Source organism: Pseudopipra pipra, chromosome 1, assembly GCF_036250125.1.
Source record: "Pseudopipra pipra isolate bDixPip1 chromosome 1, bDixPip1.hap1, whole genome shotgun sequence".
Classification (NCBI taxonomy): Eukaryota; Metazoa; Chordata; class Aves; order Passeriformes; family Pipridae; genus Pseudopipra; species Pseudopipra pipra.
This window is the reverse complement of record NC_087549.1, coordinates 107385891-107407803: the sequence shown is the minus strand read 5'-3', so window position 1 is coordinate 107407803 and position 21913 is coordinate 107385891. Positions and strand designations below refer to the sequence as shown.

Genomic DNA, 21913 nt, shown 5'->3' with positions numbered 1-21913 from the left:
AGTTGTCTGTGGGATTGGTACTAGCTACTCTCCACCCACAAAGACTTCCTCACTCTAACTGAAATAATTGAAGTGCCAGACAACACAGGGGGTACAAGGCAGAAGCTTTCTTACAGCATCTTTGCCTATATATGCAACTAATTCATCTCAGCCCTCAGCAGTCTCCTTCTGCCAGAAGAGCCTCAGGGAGGCCAGCCAGGCTGGGGCAAAGGGTGAGCAGCTAAATACAGGGTGACTTCCCACAGCAAAAACAAAGTGCCAGATTTTCTCCTCTTGTAGTAAAACAGCACCAGACCCAGCTACGTTTCATCATGTCTAAGGAATCTGTGTGAAGTGGTAATAGTGCATTTGTGTGGTTTAATCTCAGTCAGTGTTGAAACAAACTCACTTCACACAAACAGTTGTGGTGGCTTAAACTGTTACCTCCTGGATTTGTGGAACTGTATAAAAGCAATTGCTTTAGGACAGACAGTGAGAATAGGCTAAATCTACCTCCACCAACACTGGACCTCAGGTGCGTTAGGCCAGAGTATGTGTGTGCACGCATAGACACAGCTTTACTTGGAAGGCAGCAAATCCCAGCATGAAACAATATTAAAATCAGGGAATCAGACAACACTTGAACAACTTAAACTGTACCAATCACATTCAGAAGTTAAAGTTCACTGACATCTTTACGAAAACATTGGAGCTAATAAACAAATAGACTGTTCTTAAACATAAATAAGAGCACACACACAAGCTTATTTTTTGTAGCAGCAAAACTTTAGGCTTAAAAGTTTCTCATGTTTCCTGCTGCAATTAACATGAACTACCAAATCAGGTGTACAAATGAGTTTTTGGTTTAGCAAGTTAAGTCACCTAATCTAGGCCACAATAAACATCACTGTAAACACTCTTAGTCCAATGCAAACAAGAGGTGCTGAGCATAGAGTAAGAAGGCTACAGAGTAGTCTCCAGAGACCTGAGGAGTTTGCTGAACAGCTGAGTACTTCTACCTCCCACCAGTGTGCTTCCTTTTCCACCTGGCACGAGCTCTGGTACTGGACAGATCTGTTTGTGGGTCAGTCTCACTAACCTGGCAGAAATTAGTTCCAGCAGTAAAGACAAGAAAGTTTTCTGTTAATAGACACAAACAAGCTTTACAAGGGTTCAGCAACAGCGCAAACCCAAGAAAGATGGTGGAACCACATCTTTGGGAGAAGAGAAGCAGTGGATGAAAAGAGAAGAAGGGAAGCATGAGGAGGAATTATATCTCACTTTTTTGGGAGCAGCAAGATGTCAGTCACAGCTTGAATTACATTAATTCATAGTTTCTTCAGCTGAAACCATGCTCCACAGTTTGTTCAATTACAGTAGTTTTGTCACAAACAGAAACTCTAACTCATAAAAACTTGGTCTTAATCTGATATATTCTCTACAGTGTAAATCAAGCAGGTTAAAAACCAAACCTCTAATTACAGAAGATAAATTGCATAGATTGAATCTACAACCAAGCTAGCAAGGAAAAATATCTTGTTAAAAATACACTATTTCTCAGTAGTTATAGGAATTTAAAAACAAGTGGAAAAAGGGAAGCCGATAACCAGGTCAAAGTTCAGATACCCCATAGGGATAAACAAGAGAAGTACTATTTTCCGGAGTAACCTTATGTCAGCAGGTTATATACAAAATATCAGAGGAAAAAGAACACGCAGAGTATTAAAAGCATCACTGGATGTTTTCTTTGGAGTCCTTCTGTTTAATCATCAAGACAAATCTGAAACACCAAAGGTTTCAGACTCAAAGGTACAAAGTTTGTCAGAGCCCCTAACACACAAAGTCCATGGACCTTTCATTGTGTCTGCCTCAGAGCAAGGTGCGTGTGCTTGTCCTCTACTGTAAATTCAGTTGTTGCTACCTCAACAGATAGAGAGCTCATCTTCAACTCCTGATTTAAACAAAGGCTTAAGGAAAACCGCCTACACCTACTCTCTGAAAGTATTCAAAGTCAAGTCACAAGCTAGCCAAAATTTGAAAAAGGTTAGCTGTTGCCCAATAAAAAAATACAATTTTGTTTATTCACTCTAAATAATGGCTTAAGCACATACCAAGAAACAGTGTATAAGCATACCATTAAGCCAAGAGGATTTCCTACATTAACTGTGTGATGCAGTAGTCAGCATGCCAGTTAATTTCAATTGCAACGTTTACACACAGTTAATCCGCTTAGTTTCAGGGATGATATCCTGTGGATTTCTTTTCCAGGATAACAGAACATCATTACAGCAGCACAGCTTTGGCAATCATACTTACTAGCAACACTGCTATTTAGGACAGGGCTTACCACCACCTATGGTGGAAAAAAAAACAAGACAAAAACAAACAAACAAACCCTTTTCCAAGATACTCCTTGTCTGTTTCTCAAGTGTACAGGAGGTTTGTAGATATTGTTCATGCTGTTGTATTAGGAAAGCTTAATCCTGAGCTGTGAAGGAACTATCCAATGGTACTATCCAAAATGGCTCTAAAAAAATCCATAACAAGAAAATAGGTTTATTGTAAATGTTATCTAGGATTAAAACAGCAGTTATATTATCGGTACAAATAAGCCCCATTTGCAACACTATATCTAGCAAAATCATGGCTAGGCTTCGCAAACGAAGATTTAGGAGGCTCTATCCACATTTGTTACAAGTATGCCAGTGGCTAATGAGGCCAATACAAGATAGACATATCCGATTGCAAAAGGCACAGCGGAAAGACTCCTTAGGTGGTATATTCTGCAAGACATGATTCTTTCTGTGTTGTCTTTTCTCCTCGAGAGTGATCCTGCGTGCGTTCTCAAAGACATCAGCAGCGTTAGTGTGTCTCCAGACCTCCCGATTGGAGGCCAGAGTAGACCAGTGATGATGATCAGTATGGCCAAGGCTGAGATGTTGTTTCAGGAAGTCCTTGTATCTTCTCTTTGGGGTTCCTCTCTTGTGGCAGCCGGTGGCAAGTTCACCATAAAGCAAGATCTTAGGGAGGCGGTGGTCCTTCATCCTGGAGACGTGCCCTGCCCAGCGCAGCTGTGTTCTCATCAACATGGCCTCAATACGTGTGACTGCTGCTTGTTCTAGAACAGATGTATTGGTCACATAATCTGACCAGTGGATGTTTAGGATTGTACAGAGGCAGTGTTGATGGAAGCGTTCTAGGAGTCGCAGGTGGTGGCGGTAGATGACCCATGATTCGAATCCATATAAAAGAGTGGACAGCACAATGGCTCTGTAAACACTGATCTTTGTAGTTTTCTTCAAGTGTTTATTATGCCAGACTCTTTTATGGAGTCTTCTAAAAGCACTATATGCCTTTGCTAACCTGTTGTCTATCTCCCTGTCAATCTTACCATCCGAGGAGATGAGGCTACCTAGGTAATTAAACTGCTGGACTGATTTGAGCTCTGAATGGCCAATGGTGATATGGGGATGAAGGAAGACTTCCTGAGGTGCAGGTTGATAGAGAACTTCTGTCTTCTTTAAGCTGACTTCCAGCCCAAAGAGCTCAGCAGCATCTGCAAAGCAGGATGTTAAACGCTGCAGAGCTGCTTCTGTGTGGGCCACAAGGGTGGCGTCATCGGCATAAAGCAGCTCCCAGACAAGATGGTTTAAGGTCTTAGTGTGGGCCTTCAGTCGCCTTAGGTTGAATAGACTTCCATCAGTACGGTATCAAATGTAGATACCGTCCTGATCATCGAGGTCTGCCATGGCCCTTTGGAGCATCATGCTGAAAAAGACTGTAAATAGGGGTGGAGCGAGAAAGCAGCCTTGTTTCACACTATTCTTTATTAGAAAGGGCTCAGAAAGTGCATCGCCATATCTGACTTGGCCATGCTGATCCTCATGGAGTGAGATGATTATTTCAAGGAACTTGGGGGGACAACCTAAACATTCCAAAATCTGCCATAGACCTTTTCTGCTCACAGTATTGAAATCTAGCAAAATAGAATATAACATATCAAAGGATTATTTTATTCTAATTAGGTAGGTAATATTTCCAAGATGAGTTTTCAGTCAGATAGCCAAATACTACCATGAAGACAAAGAGCATAACAAAGCAGGAAGTAGAGGATACTTGGACATTTCATCTTGTGTTCATATCTTAGGACCCTCTGCCTTCTAATTCCACCAGCTGGAGCAACATGAATGTACTTGAACAGTAAACACTTCAGAAGGGATAGGCAAGGAAGGAGAGGCGGTGGGATAGCCCTCTATGTTAGGGAGTGTTTTGACTGCCTAGAGCTTAGTGATGGTGACAATAGGGTTGAGTGTTTTTATGGGTAAGAATCAGGAGGAAGGCCAATGAGGAAAAATTTCTTCACAGAAAGGGTTGCCAAGCATTGGAACAGGCTGCACAGTGCTTGAGTCACTATCCCTGCAGGCATTTAAAAGAGGTGTAGATGTGGCACTTGGTGGCACAGTTTAGTGTTGGACTTGGCAGCGTTAGGTTGATGGTTGGACTTGATGATCTTAGAGGTCTTTTCCAACCTAAAAGATTCTATGTTTCTATTACTATCTGCCACCAGATTCTGTTCCTTCTCAAAGCTCTGCTTTAACACATGCAGGAGACTTGAATCTAGAAAGTCGGCCTCAGGCATTAACAGAGTCCACGAAATCAAGCAGAGGGATAAAGCTATGCGAATTAGCTTTAAAAAAATCTTACTGAAATAGTCAAGTTATTTATTCAGAGTTTTGCTCGAGAGACACTTTGGAAAATTTATCAGGCAAAACTGAAATTTGTTTTGCCATGTATTTGTCTTATCATTTTAATAATCTGTATACCCAGCAAAATGCCTCAAGATGCAGTTCACTGTAACTGGTTGGAATGAAATGTTTTCTTAATATATTGGAGGAAGACCTAAAAGCATTGGTTCCTATGGGCATAGCTCACTCAGTGCTATTCTTTAGCCTTGACCAAAAAGCTTCCCTCAGACTTCTCCAACCAGCCTAAAGTATAACAGTTAACAGCCATTCTTCAGGTGTTTGTATCACTAAGTAATAGATTCATTCCTATTTCCATACTACTGCTATTTTATTACACCTTCCTCCAAATGAACACAATAACTAAAAATCAGAGCTGTGAAATACACTTTATGTTAATGACTCCATTACATTTTCAAGAGGACAAGTTTGGGCAAGTTGTAAATAAGGACAAAATGACACATAATAGAGTTATAGAGTTCATTTCTAAGTGAACAGCTTAGGAAAGAGAAGTGAAGTTCCTGTTGGCAGATCTCCCTTAAAGCACTGACTCAATGTGCTACAGCATCTGGGAAACACTGGGGGTCACCAGAAGTGGTACTGTGCACAAGACAGAGGGTGTCACTTCACCACAACACGAGAACTTCATGTACCCATGTGCAGGGCACTGTATGCAGTTTTGATCTATCTATCTTAAGAAGGACACAGTAATGTGAGGGAAAATGCAGACAAAGGCAAGTGTACAATGGGCTTCAGCAGTTGCATCACAAGGCAGGGTCTCCACAGTTTGAAGGGACAAAGGACACAGGAAGGAACAAGCTGAATGCAGAACTGTTGTTATGAAACCCTGCAGTATGAGAACTTAGGGGTACTTGATGAAAGCAGTAAGGGATCAGTTTAAAGCAGATAAAGAATACACCTCTTCATTCAGCAGGCAGTGAGCTACTTGAGCTTGCTGTCACAAAAGGTTGTGAAAGCAGGCCATATCAACAGGTTCAAGAAGAGACGAAAGAGTTGCATGGCCTTTATATGGGATATTAAATGGACTAAGTGTAGCCTCCAACACCTGTAATATAACAAATGGGAATACTGAGGAAGCATAAAGGGAGTGAAAGCCATCACTACCCTGAACAGCATTTGCTACTGTTACAGCTGGAGGCCAACTATGAGGTTAGATATAAGATTTTGGTGATTTGATAGGGAACTTCTTAAGTCCATTTATTGTCACCAAAATGTTTAATAAGATGAAAGCTAAGTGACATAGGTAATTATCAACATTGTGCTACTTGGTATGACAGAACTGTACTCTTTTAGAAGAAATACTGATGCAATTAATCTTGTGACAAAATTCCTTTTCTGGGAAGCTGTTGGACACGAGGACAATGTCTTCTAGTTTTTCATGTTATAATTTGTTGATAAAATTTTATCAAAATTAAATAGTTTGGCTGAAGTTTCTAAAAAGAGGATGTTTTCTGCATGCTGTTTATCTATCCCTATTCAAGGATCACAGAAACTAGTAAATAAACCAAGATACAGCAGTGATGCAATTTCAGGGTATACATTAACCAGTGCAACTCTGCAGCCACAAGAGGCACAATTCTGCACATACCCTTCTAGCGTGTGGGCTCCCAATATTTCCTTCACATTGGATCTTCCAACATGCAGCAGGCACAGTTAACCACCTAACCTTTAAAAAGTTACCTCTGCTTCTCCCCTTCATTCACAAAAATGAGGAGTAAAAACAATATTCCAGAGTTTTCTTTTGTCAGATCCATGACTTGAATCAACTTGCCTTCCAGCAGTAGTCACGAGGATGTTAGTGAAGCAAAGAGAATGAAGTAATGGTGAGGAAAAAGAAAGCTCAACTACCTTTTTCTCCAGCAACTCACAGTAGTACCAACTTGACTGCTACTTAAACCACATACTAAGAAAAAGACCATACTTTGCATGATTTGCTCATCTGCAGGTGGAATGATCTACAAGGACAACTTTACCAGGTACCCCTTCCTCTGCAAAGCAGCAGTGGTATTACGCCGTGGGCAGACATCCTTCTGACACATTAAAAGAAGTTACAGACTAGTTATTTTTAACCTGGATCAGTTCCCCAATTCAAGCAACCACACACAGACAGCTGTACCAGTAACACGGAAGAGGTGGGCAGATAACAAGCAGACCCATCATCCTCTGATAAGTTTGTTAATAAGAGCTGCACCCTGCAAAATAAACATCAGGAAATGACAGACTTAGCTGGGATCATCCTATTATTGGTGAGATCATGTGGGGAAATCAGAACAGGGCGCTAGTATGGACACAAAAAAAAAAAACCTAACAAACAAAGGTAAGTAAGGATTTTCAAATCGAAGTCAGCTCTCTAGTGCAGTTCATCCACATTCACCCACAGCACTACTGAGGGGTCAGCACAGGAGCTGCACAGCTGCTCCTTAAGCAGATGCGGCTACTAAAAGAAATAGCTGAAGACCCAAGCTAAGACTGTGGTTCAGAGTCACTTTTGCCAAATTAAAACACAGTCTGCTACCATAGAGTCTTGCTTTTCATCCCCTTTCTCATTCCTACTACTGCTTTATGTGGCATAGGTAGTTGTATAACTGGTTGATCAGTCAACAAAGGAGCTAAACCAGATGAAAACTGTATCGTTTTGGGGTTTGCTCAGTGTGTATGGAAAAAGACAGGAGTAAGCACTATAATATAAGCAGGAAAGTGGGCCAGCTCTTTTTGCAAGCACCACATTTGGAACTATACTGAAACTTCAGGGGAAGCCTGCAGGTGCTTGTGCTTCTCCAGTATATACATCCCACTCCTAATGCCCTTTCCTGTGTCCTTCCTCTCACCCAAGAGGGACTGTAGGTAAAAACATTCCTTTTCCATTTTTGACTACAGTTGGAATTTGACAAAAAGTTTGTTCTACGTCAGCTTAAATGAATTCCAGAAACAACTGAGAGACAGCTCACAGTTGTTAAAAAGAGCAAAGTTTCATTCCTCTTCCTACCCTTCCTTTAACTTCTTTCTTCTCTAAAGCCTATTCCTGGACATGATTCAAGAGCCTTGCCTCGTCCTTACATCAGATCAGGCAGCCTTTTTGTTAAGCAAATTTAATGAATTCAAGTGGCACAAAATGATTCCCCCTCTTGCCACCACCTTCAAAAATGGTCAAAAAATGTTGTAGCTAGCATAGATGAAGTGGCAGGATCTTCTCAGGAAGGGGAGAAGAAATCAGAACCATCCTCTTTCAGCAGTAGCCTGTGATGTTTGTTCACTGCCCTCTGGAAAACTACCCATCCAAATAGGGAATATTCTTTAAGCATAAAGAATATTTAAAGAGCATTTCTGTGTCGGCCAAACCTTACAGACAACTGTTTACTATCAGGTGAACCCAAACGGTTGTACTGTGCCTGTGGTATGCCATACTTACCTTCAAGTGCTGTAACAGAAAGACAAACCTTTTCAGAGCCTTTCCTCTCTAGTGACTGCTTGAGAGGCATAATGACAAAATTAATTAAAGAAAATAAATATCTATACAGCTTTTTTAGAAAACTCTCGATCCATCTCATCGGCCTTGATGTGCAACTGAGGAACTAAATAGAAGACTGTCAAACCTTTTTAAAAAGGAGGCAAGAAAAAGAATTAGGCTGTTCGTGCTGGGTCCAGGAAGTATAACAGGTTGACAGGACACAATTATTTTCTTTGGAAAATTTACTATAAATCAGAAGTCCTACAAAATGAGTCCTAAAGACTAGAACTAATTTGCTAAGAGAAGGGTGACCACTACCCACTGTTCTTGAAATCAGCCTCAATGAAGCAGGATTGAGAGTGATTTAGTATAGGGATAGTCAAGTTATACTTCTGCTCACTGGAAAAATAAACTGGTGTCCACCACTTTTTGCTGGAGTTCACAGGGCAGTGTTACCCAGCATTTGCCAAGCAGGGAGGAGCACAGCCACTCTGACTCCTTGTGCTGCCCTTACTATAGGACTTTCTGCAGGGCTGTGCAGGTGCCCCCAAATAGTAAGAAATCTGTGAATATGAAGGAAATACCATGTCTTATCTGTGGCAGAGAAAAGGGAAAGCTCAGCATAGTTTGATCCAGGTCAAATCTATCATTTATGTAGCATGATTAACAAATGCATTATGAAGAGTAATGCAAATTGGCAAATGAAACAGCTCACTTAAGACATTTCTTCAGTTTCTAGTCTTCCTGCTACTTCTCATTCTCAGCTGAAGCAACTGGTCCTTCAGTGAACCAGAAACTTTCAACTCAATGAAATTCAATCAATCAGTGAAACAGATGAATACGAAAATGTAAAAGAACAAAAATCAAAAAAGCCCCAACCCTACAAGTGGCTCACTTCTTGCCCTGTCATTTGCATACACTCCCACACAGGGAGCCTATAATGGCATGCTGGAATTTCACATGAATATATAATTACAGGTTGTGTTCAGCAAAAAATAGGTCACAAGCAAAAGCACCTTTGAGAAAGGACAAGCACCAGAAACTTCACCCAGGCTATCTTTGGGAATATGGGGGTAAAAGGATGTCCCATTTGCAAACACAGTGCAAAGACAAGTAAAGACAACAAAAGGAAGCTAGGGGTAGCTCTTCTTGCAAAACAGAATTAAAAGCCTCTCAAAATTAATGAACTGTGGCTGTTTTCCTCGGTTTTAAGCAATAAGATTGAAAGGGAAATATTGGAGATAGGAAAGAAGAAAAAAAACCCACAGGAAGTCCTCAGAGGCATCAGATGTAAAAAAATTGTGACAATAAAAATGGACTGTAGTCAATAGACAGATGAATGTCTTTGCACTTAAAAGATAATATGAAAAAATGTCACCACTTTCAGCACTGTGTTCTGACTATAGTTCAGCACTGGCCCACAAAGCCCCTCAGCCCTTTATTCCTGATTGTTGCTCAGGTGCCTCCAGCAGTGAAACCAGCTTGAACACCATTCTTCCACAACCACACACTGGATCCACAAATGGATCTAGAGGAGGCCATGGCCTGCAAGACCAAAGGTGAGCAGTGATAAGGGACCAGACATACCCACCAATGTGCTGCATGAGCCACCTGAATGTCTGTCTCTGGATTCCTAGGACTGCCAGCAGAAGAACACAGCAAACAGTCATCCAAGCTGTGGTTTTCAGTCCAGGAACATACACAGCACACAAAATTATACAGGCATTTTCTACTCTTCATATAGCTTTTTTTTTTCTAAACCTGAGCTTGCCCAGGCTACAGTGTTCCTGAGTTATTATGCCTGATGTACACAAGCATCTAATTCAGGTACTACCTTGATAGACTGAAGCAAAGGTGACTTTTTAAATACCTATTTTATAGTATCTAGCACATCCTGATTTAAAAGTCAGGCTTTTAGATGTTTGACCTACCAAAGAAATGCCCCTCCACAATAAGCAAGGCCTTTAGAAAACCACACATCTATTAACGTAACTAAAAATCAATTACTTTGTGATCAAAACACCAGACAGACTTGAGCTTAGGCCCTACGCCTGCTTAGTTTGTTTCTTCACATAACCTCTTACTTTACTTCTCTCATTTTTACAAAAAAAGGGCTAAAATATATAATTAATAATTTCCACTGCATTTTCAGGGGCACAGATATAGCCAAAATAGAACCCCAGAGGCAGCAGACCAAGCTGGATCTGCTGTGATAAGCCCGATCTCTAGTAGAAACTCTGGCTAACTCAAAATTTGTTAAAAGACTGCCCTTATGCTGCCTGAAGGAGTTACTGCTACTCCTATAGAGGCATTTTTTCCAACCAATACAGAAAAACAAAAACAAAAAACACAGAATTGCTTAGGTGTTGTTTTTATTTATGTACGGTATAAGTGGGAAATATAGGTCAGCTACAATAGATAGAGTTCTGCATTTGACAACCAAAACACAGATGTGCTGTTTGCCACCCAAAACCAAAACTACAATGGTAAGCCATGTAACATTTGTAACATTTTCACTTCAAAGTTTCTTGTTACTTTGTACAAGAATTCCTTAATTGCTTTTCTTTCTGGTAACTTTAAACATGGGGATGTTTTAAAGAGGCATCTCTACCAGGAAGGCAGTCTTTGCAGAGAGACATGAACTAAAGGTAATGTTATCTGCATACGTACAGACATACAATTCACCTTTGAAAGCAGTGAAAAATATTTACTCATTGGAAGCTGTCACTAACAAAAAAAGTTCTGCTCGTGTCATTTAGTAAGAGGCAGATTAAAGCAATGTGGTCTTTAACTATTAAGTGTTGTAACTTCATTGAAGTGCATGTGTTTGTCCTCATGCCTGGTGATTTTCATGTTTTAATTCAGGAAGCAACAACATCCTATTGAACACAAATGAGGGAAAGTATGTCAAAGGGGTGATGGCCTATATAAGCCTCTCTTTATAACTATCCAACAAGCAGTGATAAACAGTGAACAATATCTAATGAAATTCACAGACATCTGAGTAATTCTGGTGGCATTTAGAGCTCTTCTCTCTTATTTATGTGACTCAGAGTCAGACATTCTGCATATTTTCAGTAGGGAATAAACAAACTCAAAGTTCTCTCTGCAGTACAATCCAAAATGTCCTAGAAGACTATAATTTTCCACCCTTAATGCAAGTTAAAGGCAGCCAAAAGCCATTGGACTGCCTTATGTGGAACAGAAAACATTTCTCCAAAGCTTCAGGATCCTATCCACCAAAAGTGGAAGTAAAGACTGGAATATTCCCCGAATTGCATCAGGACAAATGCCTCCAACGAGCTGGAGTATTCACTCAGACCTGGCTTCTTGGAAATACTCACTGTATAATCAATGTTTAAACACGGACAGGAAAAAGTTCAGTTGTGTCTGCCTTATGGGAAAACTGTCACCATTGAGGGCAATTAGCAAAACAGTCTCAGTATTTAATTTGGGTGGAGGTAAAACACAGCAATCAGTAATTACTTTGACGGGTTTCCTTGTAGTGGCCTTTGAAGTGTCTGTCAACTGAAACTTGAAAAGAAAGGAGAGGAAAAAAAACCAACAGACCACCACACAAGCAAGCAAAACAAAAGTCACACATTGAGAAAGCTGTCTGGTCTGTTACAAAAAAATCCTAAAGAACTGTAAAATGCAAAACAAAATCAAGAGATCCCTCTGCTTAAAGGCTAGCCAAACTAAACTGATAACAAGGTAAGCAAGAGGCACCTATATCTATGCAGTTGAGCTCATGCCTATTTAGTTCAAAATGCACTGAGGTTATGGAATTTCCATGCAGAAGGTTTTAAATAATGCTCTTCTCCCATTGCTTAGAAATTGTACCTCTGAGGTACTACATGTACATTCTTACAAACAATCTTTTTTTTTAATTTCAGCAATTTTATCAGTAATGCTAGGAATGAATGTTCTGCTTGGTCCCATTCAGATGAGCGTGTCCCCACATATTTGGATTAGACATTCCATTTTTATTGCAGCTCCAGCTATTTCATTACACTGTGCTAAAATCATTGTATCACTTGATGAATCATCTATTGCCACGCTACCTGGGGACCAAAAAAATAAGCCAACAGAACATACAGAACTGGGAAAGGACAAGACAGCAGGCAGGAAGGAATAGCAAATATTATACAGTCACTGAAACTTATTTCTACCTGATCAGCCAAAAAAGAAAGTGAGATGCAATGAAGGTCTCCTCAGACTTCAAAGAGCCCTTCATGTTTTAAATATTTCAATTTCCTGTACACCACTTGTTAGCAGAATACTAAACACACACAAATAGCAAAGTCAAAGGGGTTAGTGCTCAAGTCTCAAACACACATTCAAACTCTTTTTGCTTCTCCAAAATAAAAAGAAATCAGTTAAAAATCATTAGGTCAGGTTTCCCAGTATCGACTCTCCCACTGACATTGCATTATGGAAAAAAATTTTCATATATTTTAATTTAAAATAAATTATTGTGGCAAACATTTTTATAGATTATGCAAGAATTGCATTGAATGATTTACCCACCTTCTCTGTGATGTAGAAATTAGAACTATCAGCATGCTGCAGTGCAAATTGATCATGATTTGCAAGAGACCACCTTAGAAATATGAAAATAAATTAATCACAAAATGAAATCTTAATAATCCAAAAAGTACCCTTCACATAATTTTATTATGACCAAACGAGCACTTGTCATTCCCATGTATTTCTCGTACTTTTCCATAGCTTTCAATGATGAGTTCCATGAAGATAAAAGCATGCTTACAAAGGGAAAATTTTAGTACAAATACATCCTATTGATGGTTGTTTGCAGTAAGCAAGATTACTAAATCACTAAAATGGACCAAAAAAAAATAATTTGCAGTACCAGGATTTTATGCTACCTTATACAATACCCAACACATATATTATTAAGTTGATACATTACATTACATGTAAAATATCATCTTTTTAACTCAACAGCAATTTGATGAATATAAACTAGTTTCTCTTGTGCGGTAGCACTTGCTTAAAACAGCTTTTTTTATTAACATACTAAAATTAAAGCAAGGTATTTGCCTTACCAACTATTAGTCTATATTGCAGAACTTGCAATTAACATTTCAGTTTCATATGAACTGTCACATCAACTGGACCAGCTTACAGCACCAACTAGACTAAGTGCTCAAAAATCAAAGCCAGGGGCTTTAGTCCCTTAACCCACGAACTGCAGGAAACCACAAGGGTAAAGTGAGTGGGTACAATGCATTCTGTGCAGGAAGGAAACAAACAGTCTAAATGAGAGTCACCCACATGATGGAGCTGCTTTGTTAGGAACCTCATCTTGCAAGCAATTGGTCCAAAACACACTGCAAATTCGAATTGGAAGACAGAACAACAAGATTTAAGAAACTAATGACTAGTCATTCAAGATATCTAGATTTTCTTTGAAAAAAATTATCTCCTGATACTTCCAAAAGTACAGTACAGTAAGTACTATATGGCAGAACTTACCCATCACAGACTTCTTTTATTATTGAGGATAGTGGCTTTTTCTGGTTAATGAAAAAAAAAGAAAGAAAAAACAAAATTACCAAACTAGAATATCTCTGAGCTCTTAAAATATGATTTCAAAGCCAGTAACTGCAAGAAACAAAACAAGTTAGTAGTATTTCATTTTTTGTTTAACATAAAGTTTGGTAGGATCCCAAAAGTTTCTGCTGCTTTGGTCTGGTAAACTATAAAGACAGCACTTCTACACATATGCATGATGACATTATTAGTCCTTTTTGTCAACCTTTGCCCACATGACATAAACTCAGCTTCTCAACTGACAAATCAAAGGGTCTTTTGTGTACACTGCATCTTATTATCCAACAGAAACAGAAGATTTAGACATCAACACAGGCATTTTCCAGGAATGACATCTGAAGCAAGAAGACATTCAATATTTTTAAACCTTCTTTTGTCCCTTTCAGATATGGTGATATGATGACAGTAATCCTCTCTCTTAAGTACACACATGCAGGTTCCTCTCTGATAAAACACCAGCTGGAAGGTGTTAAGATCCCAGATGTATCAGTTCTGCTTTATTCTCTACATCTGTGGACACGAGCATTTGGACTGACTGAAAAGAGCTCTCTTGCTTTAGGTCCCGAAATAGAAAAAAAAAAAAAAGTCTAGCCTGGTGATGTTGCAATGCTTTGAACTTTGTTATAAACACAGGGTGCACACACAAGTGTTTTTAGAAGATTTCTGGCTAAAAGAAAACACACTTTTATATCCCAAACATAGATGAAGTTGCATGGCAAAAAGAAACACACTGAACTTCACCAGCTGTGTGACTACTGAGCCTTTTTTTTTCCAAGACTGGATGAACACACGTCACACAGATCTGCTGCTTCACAAAAATTTCTCAAATCACCTAAACAGCATAGGATCCCCCTCTCTAGTAACTTCCAATAATGACAGTTCACTGAATTCTTAAAAAGCAAATAAAACAAACAAAATACAAAAAAACCATCATAAACCCAAACATAAGCCAATACTGTAGTCAAAACAAGCTGTTTCCCTTTAATTTTTATAGGAAATTATTAGTCTAAAAATTAACTTGGCATATGGGTGCATTATGTGGAGGAAGAATTATTTTTCCCTTCAATTTGTTTTCTGTATTGCATCACTGCATAGACAGAAAACTAGAGACAAGACTCCCTGGTCAGGTCAGGATCAGGGAAAGATTTGTTATTTTATAGTCCAGTTAACTAAGCCAGTATATAAACAGGCAAAAACATAACACAAGACCATTTTAATCAAACTTGAATGAAAGCACCTGCTGAAAGGATTCTGTTTCTGCTGGCCATAGGGTCTCAGTTCTTGGTTTCTATCCTTCCCCTTTCACCGCTATTACTATTTTCACATGAACACCCAAGATGATCCATACCAGGGAAGCTATTCAAACTAAAAATTGGCTAGTAAAAGGGGAAAAAAAAAATCAGTTTTCACCACGACCGATTTCCTGATCTGCCTTGCTATATACCCAAATGACTAGTAAATACCAGCACATGGGAGAAAAGGCAGAAGTGTGAAACTGCTCCATTCTGCAGCAGCTAACAGGTCCCTTCTCCACAGCAGCTTCTGCCTGTTGTGCTGACTCAGCTCTTTGCGCAGCTCTATCCACACTGTGAAGCAGATCAGGCAGTTCACGTGAGATAGAAAGTGTGGGTTTTGCCCCCCACAGTTTTTTGGACTGATCAGTTCCTCAGTTTGGATTACTGTATAATTTATGTGCAGCTGCTTTGACCTGCTGTCCTCCTTCACAAGGGTTTTTTCAGCTTCTGCAATCCTGTGAAAGCAATCCCTGCTTCCAACTGCTCTCTTCCCTCTATCGTTCCCCAAAAAAAGAAAACCCCATTTTTTGGGAGGGATAGAGGGGGGAGCATGTTTATCTGGAGCTGGTTAACTCCAGTTTGCCATCCAGCACATGTTTGCCAGCCTGTAGGTAAACTATTGCCAGGCAGAGCACACAGCTCTGTAGGCTGCATGCCCTTCTCCTCCAGATGCTACTGTGGGTCCTGTTTTGATATTTCCATATTTTGACAAAATTTTATCTGGGTTATTAATTCCTTTTATAAAGTAAACATAAATCATCTAGCAGATTCAATACAATGGAGGACAAAAAGACTAACTGCCTCTCCTCCCCATTATTTCCCACAGGACCTATAGTTTCCCATTGGAAACTATGACAAAAAGACACTGTAATAATCAAACTTACCAATAATATAAATACTGGGAAGATTGGATAAATTACTTTCCAAATCATTATTTTGGTACTTCTAAATTCTCTACACCATCAACTTTTATGTCCTTTGTCAATCCTATTCATCTCCTTTCCCCTTTTCCTATTCTATACCACATTTGCATTATTATATGGCATTTGAGACTAAAAACTTGGGAAAAAAACCCCAAACATAAAAACCCCACAACAAGTCAATTAGAACCTGTAAAGAACAGTTAAAAAGGCAACAAATAGATCCTCAATAATAAAAACTATTAACAATATTAAAGTCAGCTTCTTATGGTACAGCTTTGCCCTCCTATGACACTACTGCTATGGCACTGATGTGACTAAGCATAATTCCTGATGAGAAAAATCAACGGGATAAAAAAGGTGGAACTCTTCTGGGATACAGAATTTGCAATTAGTGATCTGATAACACTTTACAAATTAATAAATGTAAAATAAATGCCACTGCAATGCTAATAAGCTGCTGCTCCTAATAATCCCTTGGGCTGCACTCCCTCTACACGTAAGTCTCCAGACAAAACTCTTTCCGCTTCTCTACCAGGCAGATAAATTGTCAGTAGCACGCTGTTCACAGCTGCAAGTGGGATGACACTGAAAGCAGGCAGTGGCTGCTATGATTCCCTCTGCCATCACCCAGGAAGAGCCTGGTTGGCAAGCACAGGCTGTGGGAAGACTCTGGGCCGGCAGCACTCTGAGCTGACAGCAGCAGCAGTCCTGCCACCCTGCCTGCGCACAGCCAGGCCTCCTTGCCAATAAAACCCTTCTTTGCTCTGGGAGTGACAGGCGGATGAGCGACCACCTCCCGCGGCCCTTCCCAGCCAGCTCACAGCCACCTCCAGAATCCCTTTCGCAGTCCTGCTAGTGAAAGCTGCAAGACACATAACTATGTTTGGGTAGCAGTGAATGGACCCGACTGTTTACTGCACATATAGGAATGTAGCAGTACTAGAAGACAAAGAAAAGTAAGCTGTTATATTTCCTTTTTTTCTTTTTGAACCACAAAAAATGAGGTAAAAGTCTATCTCCATTCTCTGCAGAGTACATCCACTTGGCAGGCCGTTCAAAGACATTTTCCCCCCTCCTCCCCCGGCTCTAAATATTTGCCTGATGTTAAAGAGAACAGATTTGAAGGCTTTGTTACCTTAATCTTAATAAAATTACGTATAAGGAAAATTACATATCTCTGCTGCATTTACAGTTCCAAGAAGTCAAATGTACCTTATTAGTCAATGTACTTCAAAGAATTCCTTACAATCAGTCCAAAAATATTTCAAAGATTCTCCTTCACAGAAATTTTTTGTGCTGGCATATTTTGGTTTTGTTTTACTTTTTGTCTCCATGTCCTCTCCTAGACTAGTGTGAATGAAGTGTGCTTTTACACATGCTGAGATGCTCATTTAATGCTCTAGGAAGACCAGACTGTAGCTTTAATGCACAAAATAACACAGATCAAAGTAAACCTTGTGCTCCCTGCAGGAGATGACCTCTTCAGCTGACTTATCACAGTATCTGCACTGAACACACTGGTTAGTACAAAATTATTTTCCTAGGGTAGGTATTAAATTGATAGCTGAAATCAAGTGGGAAATGACAACGGGGCATTATGGCCTTGCAACCTACTGATCTGCATAAAAGGGGAGAATCCTGACAATGACACAGAGCATAGGCAGCACTGGAGCTAATGTGAATTTATGCACCTGGTAAAGGTTTATGTGCATTGACTGGTTAGCACAGGTGTCCGAGATGCTGGCTAGCTGTACCCCTAATGACATTCACCATTACAGTCACTCCTGTGCTCACCTGTGTCTCACATCATGTCTACAAGTTTTGTGTTCTAAGATGCACACAGATCCCTAACTCTGTCTTCTTGAGTACCCGCTCTTGTTACTTTTGCAATATTTGGTAGCACTTCTAAAGTAACTTGCAGAACAGAGACTGAGATTTCCCACTTCAATTTCCTCACCAGTTTCATCCTTTCATGCCTATACCTATGGAGGACCCATAGGGAACCAGTCACCAGGAAGTACAAAGCACAGGCATGCCAGAGTGTAGGCTAGGTGAGTTCAGGACACTGTTTTGTTCCGGAGAAGTCATGGGATGAGCAAAGGAAAGCAGAGAATATCCAGTATGCTAGTGCTGACCAAGCCCTAGATCCAGTTCAAGCCACCAGTATACCAACTTGGATTTAAAGCACTTCTAGATCAAATAGCAAGTGTGTGTGTATGTGCAATGGCAAACTGCAAACAGGACAGAAGCTTAAATGTGGGCAGAAACCTGTATTGTATATGCACTTCTGATATACTCTGATTGTGCTATACCAGAAAATTGTATATAGGTTTACTTTAGGCCAAGTCTGAATACCTTTCCTTTCCACATGGCTAAGAGAGACTCATTGCTTTTTCTTTCCTTAAAGTTTGTTTGTTGGGTTGTAGTTTCTGGGTTTTTTGGATCATGACTGGGACATCACTCTCCCCATCTGACACCTTTTAACCACAGAAGTAACAAGAAAACACTTAGCCCTTGCTGTCTTCAAGCCTATCACCAAAAAAAAAAAAGAAAAAGAAAAAAAAGCGCAGATGCAGCACATCTATTAGTGGGAAACACTCAGCATTAAGGAAAAAAAAAGGTATCTGTGCCTCTGTCAAAAAACAGAATTTCAAGCCAGTAAACATACCATTTTGTCTTATAATTAATGCTATCATTCTACTAACAAATACTTCAGTGCAAAAGTCTTTTTAATGGCTACAAAAAAACCAGAAAAACACCTCTTTTCACAATCAGTGGAGGCTTTGTCTGTTACTGTCATGGACAAGAGCCCACAGAATTAGAAGTAGGACTGTCCATTGGCAAATAACAGATGCCAGGACACCTGGATCCTTCACTCACTACTTCACTGGTTTCTCATGGTGTAAGAGGCAAGGTCTTCTGTAAGGTGGAAGTACTAGAGTGCTTTGGATTCCAGCCTCCTCATCCTGCTCTAAACTTTAGGAATCACCTCTCTCCATTGACTACAATGGAGTTTTGGGTAGACCAGACTTGTTAATCAATCATCAGGCATCTGTAAAAGACGAAGGAGAGGATTTCCCTAACTCAGGGGAGCGCCAGAGAGAGTGAATACCTGAGAACGCGGACACCTCAATGCTGGAGTAACAAATACCATAAAACCCAGCCAAGGTCTGGTCAACAACACGCAGTTTTGTCAGTGCAGCATCACAACTCAGGGCAGGAAACAGTCACACCCCAGAGTCAACAAGCAAAATCCTCAACAAGTGCAGCTGCTGATGGGAGAGAACTTTTGTCAGCTTAGTTCACAGCTCTTAAAGTGGTAGTTTTAACACGTCAGTAGCAACATTTTGGTATAAATATAGCAGTTGGGGTTCTGCAGAGAGCACAAAACTCAGGGAAGCCCAGGTATTCATGTCCTCTCCCACTTCACTCTCAGCTGCAGCTTCCTCAGTTACTCTCTTCTCACCTCCAAAGAGATCCTCACTCCTAAGTGGCATTTCACCAGATCTAAGGATTGACTCACAGATCATATGTTTAGGATGTTACAGTGACCGTACAACAAGGAAGTAGCAAAATATAACATTATTAACAAAAAATCTCAAATAAACAAAACACCCAAACAAACAAAAAAAAACCCCAAACAGAATTTTACAGACAGTTCTTACTCCTCATCTAGTGTCCTAACAAGCCATAACATTTCCTGTTTCCTCAAATATAAATAGGGACACCAAAAACTCCCAGCCAAGAGTACTGAAAAGTTACAAAGCACCTACGGATCTTCAGCTGTGGATTACAGCATGTTTGCATGCAATATACTTGCACCACATATTGAAATACAGCTAAAATACAGTTTAAAATACAAACCAGGGCTTTAAGATGTGGTTCTTCACACAACCTACTAAGAGAGAACACCTTTGAAGACTGAATGAAGAAATCCCAAACCTACAGCTCATTATTGACACTGCTGTCCTATCAGGGTAGAAATTTCTACATGAAGTCACAAAAAATTTATATAATGGGATTTTTAGTATTAGTTTCTCTTGTACTACAATCTTGGATTTCTATAAGGAGACTACAAGTGAATCCTAAAGTGCACCTGGATACTCCAGTTGGCCAGAATGTGAATTAATTCATTGGTGCATAACTCCAGGAATCTGGTCATTACACATTTCCTTTAGATAGAGCAGAATTAACTTAAGAGATGAGACACCTGCTGATTCTTAAAAAAATTTATGGATGCAACAATCTTAAAGTCATGTCTAGCCTTCATCTTGAAAATGCCATCAGTTGGAGGCAATAAAATTCAGGCTCCAATGGGGAGGTTCTGGCTAGCACTATAGAGCTAGCAAAATCAGAGACAGGAAGAAAAAAAAGAGGCAAACCAAACCAAACCCAAAACCAACCAACCAAAAAAAACCCACAAGCCCACAAAAATCAAGGACAGAATTAACAAAGTGTTTCATCTCTTTCCTAAAATATTACTTCCTGAACTTCCTTTATGTTGGAGATCAGGAACACTGGGACACTATTTCTACGGGACTCTAAGTATAACCTGGCTCTACTTGCACATCTATTTAACAACAAAATATATATATATATTTTACTGTCTACTGCATTTAAATTTCTTAACCTAGAAAATAGCACCAAGTAGAAAAATTGTCTTTTGAAATATGACAGGTACAAGGAGAAATAAAACTCATTTGATGATTGTCAGCATCTGTTTAGCACCTAAAAATTGATTTTATGTAAGCCTTACCTTTAGCAAATTGGCTTAAGCTACCTCAGTGTTTTCCAATTCTTTTTGAATAGGTAACCACCTTTTGGCTCATCTATCTTTGAGTAAGTATCATGGTTTGAGAGCCCCAAAATCCAATTCCCTAGTCCAAGCCCCCCTCCCTCATCTCAACCCAGTGTGAGATGGGTTTTCCAGACACCACACAAGACTCAGAATGGGGGGAAGGGATTACATTACAAACACTGTACAAATAAATATTACAATATATCATATACAATCTTAACTACCTCTGTTATGATAAAGTAGTATTTACAATGGATCAAATCTCTTCTCCCTTCCAAATAAAAGTCCAGGAGGGAAGAAGGAAGAGATCCTTTCTACTTTCAGAGCAGCAGTGTCTCTAGGGCAGCAGGCTCTCTTCTTTCATGCAGCAGCTGTAACTGGATCTCTGCCAGTACACACGAGGTGGGGGGGTCACCAAGCCCCTCGGTCCTTCAACTCCAAGCGAGGGTCTTCTCTTCCGTGGGCTGCGTAGCAGGGACAAAACTCGCTTCACCACGTCATACCATGGAGTGTAAGACCCCCATGAAGGTCCCTTCCCCAGGGGATTCACCCCTGAGTCAGAACATCTCAGGCAGCTTTCAGTTGAAGGTCTTTGCCTCAAAAGTTCTATCTGGCGCCCAACATGGGGCTCGAACCCACGACCCTCCATCAGCAGCAACCAATATCCTCCTTCAGAATGGCTGAGATACAGCTGCAGCGGCCGAACTCAAGCACTAACTCTCTTCTTCAATCTGACAGAAAGGAGCTGCTGCTAGCAAATCCAAGCAAGGAACACTTTTGTAAGTCAGTGTAAGATTTTTTTTTTTTATTTTTTTTCTCTCCCCACAAGCTACTTCATAGTCCTCTCTCTTCAAATAGCTGAGATCTTGTAAGCTGTTAAAGGCACTGACATTTCCCTTAACTACTTTAAACTCGGGATGTGCAATAACATTGGAAATCTTTACAATATTCATACCAAAAAGCATTACTAGTTACAGCTACTGCAGCACCATTACACTTTCTGGGTAAGAGTTCATAAAAATTTGCAAGTTTGTGGGAAAGAGACAAGAGACCTCTCTTCCTTCATCCTCTCAGCACTAAACCCTTTGATTTTGTGGGAGTCAGAGTCTGGAGCCATAATGAAGCACAGG

The 21913-nt window shown here is 40.0% G+C and overlaps 1 protein-coding gene across 1 annotated transcript in view; it reads right to left on the bottom strand.

Annotated features, from left to right (window-relative positions):
* The window catches only part of ELMO1 (engulfment and cell motility 1), a 316924-nt gene that overhangs the window by 235932 nt on the left and 59079 nt on the right, over window positions 1-21913 (bottom strand). The window contains exons 4-5 of the mRNA XM_064669895.1: window positions 13690-13730; window positions 12721-12793 (exon numbers count right to left, since the gene is read on the bottom strand). Of these exons, the coding sequence (XP_064525965.1) occupies window positions 12721-12793; window positions 13690-13730 (114 nt within the window). The remainder of the gene's footprint in view (window positions 1-12720; window positions 12794-13689; window positions 13731-21913) is intronic.